This window comes from Haemaphysalis longicornis, unplaced genomic scaffold, assembly GCF_048455015.1.
Source record: "Haemaphysalis longicornis isolate Haplotype H1 unplaced genomic scaffold, Haemaphysalis longicornis Haplotype H1 scaffold_3, whole genome shotgun sequence".
NCBI lineage: Eukaryota > Metazoa > Arthropoda > Arachnida > Ixodida > Ixodidae > Haemaphysalis > Haemaphysalis longicornis.
Window position 1 is genome coordinate 16,091,700 of NW_027526335.1, and position 7,492 is coordinate 16,099,191.

The 7,492-nt window shown below is 47.1% G+C and overlaps 1 protein-coding gene across 1 annotated transcript; it reads right to left on the reverse strand.

Annotated features, from left to right (window-relative positions):
• Positions 1-426: 426 nt before the first annotated feature.
• Positions 427-7,412, reverse strand: LOC144174025 (UDP-GalNAc:beta-1,3-N-acetylgalactosaminyltransferase 2-like). The gene is made up of 4 exons (XM_077702426.1): positions 6,603-7,412; positions 5,282-5,578; positions 4,075-4,332; positions 427-776 (listed from the first exon to the last, which is right to left on the reverse strand). The coding sequence occupies exons 1-4, from the start codon at positions 7,172-7,174 to the stop codon at positions 485-487; spliced, it is 1,419 nt and encodes a 472-aa protein (XP_077558552.1). The 5' UTR covers positions 7,175-7,412; the 3' UTR covers positions 427-484.
• Positions 7,413-7,492: the final 80 nt, after the last annotated feature.

Genomic DNA, 7,492 nt, shown 5'->3' on the forward strand with positions numbered 1-7,492 from the left:
TTTTCTTCAACTGTAAAGTTTCGGACAAAGCTGTATAGCTTTGCTTTGTAGCCGTGCGGCTCCATTTCATGTGGATGTAAAATTGTTTTTTTTGCAAAGTTAGTAGACCTTGTCAGTTCAAAACAATGTGTTTCCTACAGCGCACAAAGGATCTAACAGCTTTCCCTTCATCTCAGAGTTTCTTCACTGAACATGTAGTACGATTACCTTGTCATATTTATTGCACTAGTGAAAATCTGGCACTAACAATTTGTATAATCGATTCTTAACCAACGTGTACATAATTACATTCAGGAACTTCAAACTAATATCAGTCAGTTCAATTCTCAGGATGCTCAGAGTAGTCTTATTTAATTTATAGAACATGCCAGCAGTGGTGGGTTTATAAGTGTACCCTGCTCACCAATGAAGTGACAGAACCTCCGGTTAAAATAAACTTGTTATCCTTTAATTTATCACAGTCACCGGGGCAGTGGGTTCGGGCTCAGCAGAGCTTCTTGTGCTTCTTGAAGGTGGCCCACACGGACCTGACCTCTTGTGGGGAGAGCTGGGCCCGGTTGTAGGGCCGGCTGACCCCGTCGGGGCAGCCGTAGCTGCAGGACCAGTTGCGGGGGTCGTTGATCAGCCGCGGGGAGACGGCCGCCAGCCAGATGCCCATGGAGACGTCCTCGCCCTGGTAGCTGTGCAGGTAGTTCTTGTTCCGGGCAAGCCAGAGCACTAGCTCCCGGGACAGGACGTACGCAGAGCCACACGCAAACGCAGGGTACACGGGGGCCCTGCAACAGGCAAGTGCGCATGCGGGCATCAGTGACGACAAGACGAGGACTCGGTTGCACCAACTCCATATGGAGCAGCGGGGTGTACAGGTGGACACTTGGCAATGCAACGAAGTGGTGTGTGCTGGCACATCTGCTTTTCTTGCGAGCTTGCACCAGCTTCAGCATTGCCAGTGCTGAACAGAGGCGTACAAGAATTATGCAAGATGTGCGCTCTGCTTACTCTGAAAGATGCACGTTCACAACGAGTTTTGCAGCCCACGCTAGTTTGTTTATTTGCAATGCACTTGGTGAACCTTCTGAAGCAAGAGCCATGCTGAATAACGAGGGAAAGCTTTCAGTTTGTACACACAGAACACTGCTGAAGGAAAGCTGTTAGTTTGTACACCACAGAGCACCGCTGATAGTTTTGGCCTCGCAATAATCAGTCATCGTCGTCATTGATTATTCTATGGGAGAGGCCCTCGCCTTGCAGTGGGCCTGAGTAGGCTGTTGATGATGATATTGCTAGTTTAGTCGCACACTTGTGCCACACAGGAGTATGACTGCTGTGCAAGCAGTGCAAATTTAGTGCATGTGTATTAGCGTGAATTCCAAGTAGTATAGCATACACGTAGAGCTTTTTCTAGCTCACTGCTGAATAAAAATGTAAAACCAGGACGCCTTAATGCATCATGAAAAAAGGTGCCCTGAAATATCCCGCGCTAACTTCACACTGCAGCAGGAAGGGATGTACAGGAACAAGGGGGGATTTTTGTATGCGGTGTGGTGATGGAGGAATAGACCTAGAGGCATGGCAATCAAGGACACTACTTCCGGTGCCAGTAGAAAATAGTCCCTAGGCACGTTGATCTCTGATGCGGCATATTTTGGTTGCAAAAAGGGTGTCTCTGAAAGTCTTCAGTGCTTGCAAAATGGGTGCCCATAAAACAGTAAAAATGCTAAGATGAAGGAAAGAAGAGCTAGCTGAATGACAGTGCTTCTAGTCTACAAAACTAGCTCGTGGGGCACGCTCCAACGACGAAATGTGGCGACCAGAGATTGACCTAGTCGCAGTGGGTCAGCCATCGAAGCACAAGTGTACGATTAAAGCCTGAGCAGTTGTGTAAGCAAACAATGGTGGAGCCTGCCATGAAAGAGAGCAAAAGGTGCAGGCACATAGCCACTCTGAAGTTGAGAATGCACTCGCATGCTCCAGTGAACATTCACATACTACACAGAACATCAATAAACAATACAGAAGCATTTTGAACAGCACATGCACAGCATTTTGTTAGAGTACTGAATGCAACAAGCGACTGGTGACAGACAGGAACAGCAGCAGTGAGTTGGGCATGCACTGTGAAGTGACCATGCACACCAACAGGTCTGTCAACCCCCTTTGTGCTTTACTTTGTGCATCCTTCACTTAATGAAAGATATTGAAGCAAATTAGTTTGCAAATATCAAATTTGAGACTGCAAATACCAGTAGTAAAAACTGACTGCAAATTGATTGGAAAAATATGAATAGTAAAAACTGAATGCAAATCAAATTAAGCATTTTTGTATATGAATGTCTTCGCTATAGACTGTGTGTACATCTTAAACGTGCCTGCACAAAAACAAAAAGGTAACTTATGCAGTGAGGATTTCATACACGTGGATGTTCATGTAATAGTGCTTGATGAGAAAATGGTACATAGAAAAGACAATATAGCAAAAAAAAATTGAACAAAAATTTTAGCCTATGTTGCTATGAAGAAATGCCGTTTCCTCAGCGTGGTTCCTCTAGTCATTGAAAATAGGGCAGGCATGCAGTGGTGGTGTGACTTTCCTAGTAGCAAACCAACAAGTATGTAATAACTCTTGCTCCCACACTCTTGCCCCTATACTGACAGAAAACTCATTTACGGCTTAGAAATTTTTCACTTTAGCTAACATACGTTCATACAGTTGTTGCGCGCAAGGCTTGCATGAGTTGAGCTTTCTTGCACAGCTTTAGCATCATGCAAAAAAGCAAGACACAGGGGCATGCCAAACAGTGAAGCTTAAAAGTTTGCATGTTGTGCGGCAGAGTGAATGTTTACATGCGCTATTATGCACTGGTTTCAAATACTTAAAGTGGCAAAATTACACTGCGAATTAAATCGAATAGCAAACACTATTTTCAAATTTTTTGAAGTTTCAAATATTCACGCACATTTGAATTTTTTTTCCCTCAAAATTCTGTTTGACTACACCCCACAGAAATCAGTTAAGATCTCAATAACTACAAAACAAAACCTTCAAACAATTCCCGTAATGCCATCGCTCCCCTCTTTTTCCTGCACCCCACCTGTATCACTGTAATGGCTTGACTTGAGGTTTTGACGCTTGTCGGTTGTCAGCCAGGAACAGACAACTCAGGAAACCATTACTGCAAGCTGAGGTTGAAGAAACCTAGTTGCCTAAGGTGGCAGGACAGACCTATGGCAGTGCCACAGTCAGCCTTTATAACAACTTGGCACAACCACTGTGGTAAAGACTGTCATGCACTGCACTCCGTCAAGCGCCACAGCGGACAATTACTGCCATCTGGTAAAGCCTGTCTTAATGAGTGACTCACATGATGTAGACTGCGTGGGCCCCGAGACGGCAGTGCGCGTCCAAGCAGGGAGGATGCCAGTCAGGCTCCGGCTAGTTCTGATTAATTGATTGTAGGATTTAACGCGCCGGCACAATGAAGGCGATGAGGCGCGCCGTAGTAAAGGGCTCCGGATTAAATTTAGACCACCTGGGGATCTTAAACGTGCGCCGAAATCTTGCACACACGAGCGTTTTTGCTTATTGCCTCCGGCTAGTTCTAAATAAAGTATGCTCTTTGTGCGCAATAAGCGCGTCTACGAGTCTGGCATTGTCACTTCACACTAAACTCGTGCAACAAACTGACAGCAAGGACGCAAAGAACTTGGGGTGTTGCTAAGACTGCCATTACTCAGACCTGCAAAGCCAAACGATACTTTCAGTTGAACTATTAATGCTCAAAAAGTGGCACTCCAAAGTATCAACTAGAGAATTAAGTGTGAGCAACAGATGTGACGAAAAGAATGTTAAAACACAATATCAACATTAATGGGGAGCTGCTGCCACTACATCAACACTACTAGATTTTGCTTGCAGGGAAGGGTCAGAAACCTGCATTTGTACATAAAAAAGTAAAGAACAGCCAAATTCAGCACAGCAAGCTAGGGTTCTCGATACCAAAGCAACTGCAAATGCAAGAGATACTTTCGAGGCTGCAAGCATACCACGCAGAAAGACGGCTGCATGTCCGATACCTGTACGTGCTTTCTCCCCACTTTCCGTAGCGGATCACTGGCCAATTTTCCCTGAATGTGCTCCACCAGATGTTCTGCTGCTTCTTCTTGGGCACGTTGTTTCGCAAGCCTAGCAGGTCTACCAGGGAGTCATCGTCCGCCTTCACAAGGTAATCGAACTCGATGGAGCGCTGTAGCAGATGGTCGAAGAAGTGCAGCAGCTTCCGTGGCAGCGTGCGATACACATCCACGACGGGCACAAGAGCAATGTCCCTGTACCTGCAATACGAAAGCAGAGAGGGAAGACTTTTAAGAATGGTAGTCTTTCTTGGGCTATTTAAACCCGAAAATCTAGGTCTGTCTGGCCCCCGATTCAGCCACCTGGCCAAAGGATGAAAGAATTCTAAAAAGAGAAGTTCATATAGATGGTATTCGCTGAAAAGCTTAGTTTTCAATTTCTTCGCTTGGTAACAGAAGTTCCACCGACATGGCGCAGCTTGTGCCGCTGCGACTGCACGCCGCAGAAAAAAAAAACACCGGTGTGCGTCGTGTGCTCTGCTTCAACCCAATTCTCGATGGTGGTATCATCAGAGATGTTATTAATTGCACTCACACTGGAGTCGAGGCATTACTTTGTGTTCGGTGGGTAGAGTTTAAAATTTCCAACACACACCATGTGCTTAGCATGGATAAGTATTGCCATCCCGTGGTGCCGTAACCAGTGATGGTGCACTCGGTTGCCTGCATGCGTGCCTCGGCAGTGAATACAACCTATAGGCAAAAACTTTACAAGCCACTAGATCTGGTACTACATTCATGCTTGTCAATACTGTTGACCAAAAAACACGTCTAGAACAATATTTTGACCCAAAAATACAAAAAGAGCTTACACGCGAGCTTAAACCTTGTAGTGGCATTCCACACCCAAAACTAACAAAAATTTCTAACAGATGGCGTGCTAGCAGTAAAACGCAGAAAAAATGGACCTCCACTGTGTTTATCGTAGGAGGAGCGAGATTGGAGGGGAAGAGCGTGAGAGAGAATAAAGGCAGAGGTGCCAGAACACTATAGTCCTCCGATGACGTTTGCAGTGACGTGAACAGGCACATGGCCAATTTTTTTGCTCAAACACCATCCAACCTATACACGTGCAGTAGCCACTTGACAAGCACAAAAAGCTATTGGCCTAAGCACTTAGCGAGATCGCTGCAGCAGCAAAGCCCGTTACCTGCGAACCTCTGCATCGAGCTTGCGCTGCTCTTCATCGACAAGCTCGTCCCAGACGGCCTGGCGCATTTCAGCATCGTCCACGTGGTCCAAGAGGCTGGGCAGTGAGTCCGAGATGACAAAGTGGACACCGACACCCGATATTGCTTCAGGCATCCACACCACACTGTTCCTGTCCTCATGGTCCACATAGAGTCGCTCGTACGTGAGCAGGTTGGAGCCATTGTTCCAAGCCAGGGGGGCCGCGCATGTCTCGGTCACAATCTCACCCGATAGGCTCACAATGCCTTCAAAGTACCTGGAAGGGGAACAAAGCACGCATGGTAATTTTTAAGTAAAGCTGTAGACTGGGCTAGTTTGTAATTCATAGTGAACAATTGTAGCACAGCAGAAACACAAGGGACGGAAAGAATGCCCGTCCGTGTGTATTCTTTCCGTCCCTTGTGTTTCTGCTGCGCTACATTTGTTCACTATGGTAATTTTTAGTCTTAAAAGGGCGCCGAATATACATATACATGCATGTACAGTTCACCCGGCATTCTTAAACTTCTACTTTTTCTAATGAAGATCTCCTCTGAAGTAAAAAAAGGGAGACCCCTTCATTTTGGGGAACAGCGCGAACTAACAGGGACACAAAAAGAAAAGTGGACAGGACTAGCGCTAGTTACAGCGCTAGTCCTGTTACAGGACTAGCGCTGGGTACAGCGCTAGTCCTGTCCACTTCTTTCTTTTTGTGTCCCTGTTAGTTCGCGCTGTTCCCCAAGATGCAAGTACACCAACTCGCCACCCTGCTACAGACCCCTTCAGCCTTCCCCAAACTCCTCTAACAAAAAAAAAAAAACCTTTTGCATTCCTGCAATACAAACATTTCCAATGGACTTAATCACACACCTCCATGTGAGCACTCCTTTTGCTTCTAAGACAAGGCTATGGACAAATGTTGCTGGAACCAGATAAATTGTTCTTCGTTGGCAACACCAACGTAGTCGACTACCGTTAATTGGACCTCGATTAATTCATCTTTTCGCATGATTGTGCCGCAATGCGTTGGCAGCATCAGCGTAGTCGACTCCCGTTAACTGGACCTCGATTAATTCGTCTTTTCGCATGATTGTGTCGCAATGAAAGGTCCCCGCGAACACCCACTGCAAACGTTCCCCCATCTGCACATAACAGTAATTACTTCCATGCGAAGTATGCGCAGCTGAATCACTGAACTCTCACTGAAACCTAGGTGTTCGATTGAAACAGTCGAACAACGGGTGCATGAGGATTAAATGTCAATTTTCAATCCTCAAGAGGAGGAATATCTCTGTCAGTACCGGTTTAAGATTACTCGGTCGATGTTGCGGTAGTAGTAACCGCCATCCTCGGTGCCCGTCTCCATGGTGATGACCACCTTCCGAAGGATCTCCCGCGTGTGGGCGTCGATGAGGGCGACTGTGATGCCGATGCTACCGCTCAGAATGTCGCCGAGCACACCGAGTCGCGTCACAGAGAGAGGGTGGTGCACCTCGAAACTGAAACCAGTGTACAGCGACCGCTTTCGAGGGAAGCAATCGCGCGTCTTGGCTGTGGTCGCATAGAACTCTAGGTTTTCGTTGATCGCTGTAATATTAGGTTCCCAGCGTTCACAGACGTACGGATCGACGCGATCTTCGGGAGGCACCCGACACGCGTCACGACCGACAATGAAGAAAGATTTCACGCGCGATGCACCACTTAACCATGTCTCGCGTGCTGCGGCACGCCGCTCGAAGTTTTCCCGAGCTGACAGGACGCCGACAAGAAGAATGGTACGTCGAGTGAAATAGTAATAGAGCGCTGCTTGGACGAGAATGGCGAAACACACCCAGCCAACCGTGCGGGGATTCATGGAGGATCTTGGCGGCATTCGGCATATCTTCAGGACGAGTCAACAGCACACGGGGTCTTCTGATGTGTTACGCAGCGAGGAACTCTTTCAGTGCCGTGTGTTACATGCTTTATGCTCTGGTGTCGACGTGCGCTCCCTGGCCTTCCGAACTCGGCGTCCAGAAGCGAGCTCTGCGAGCTCAGCCGAGCCGGCAGCCGGCCAAGCGATGTTGCGGCCAGTTGCGGCGATGTTGTTTCGATTACGAGGTGGCCGCCATTGCAAGTTCCCGGACCGCATTTTCAAAATCTTAAAATAGTACAATATTACAGACAGAAATACATAACTGAAAAACCATAC

What these genes read in the sequence shown, in the direction of transcription:
- LOC144174025 (XM_077702426.1), bottom strand. Translation starts at nt 7,174, where the DNA reads ATGCCGCCAAGATCCTCCATGAATCCCCGCACGGTTGGCTGGGTGTGT. An exon ending in GACCGAGTAATCTTAAACCG is followed by an intron (nt 5,579 to 6,602) that starts GTACTGACAGAG and finishes TTCCCCTTCCAG; the next exon opens with GTACTTTGAAGGCATTGTGA. An exon ending in TGGGGAGAAAGCACGTACAG is followed by an intron (nt 777 to 4,074) that starts GTATCGGACATG and finishes TGCCTGTTGCAG; the next exon opens with GGCCCCCGTGTACCCTGCGT.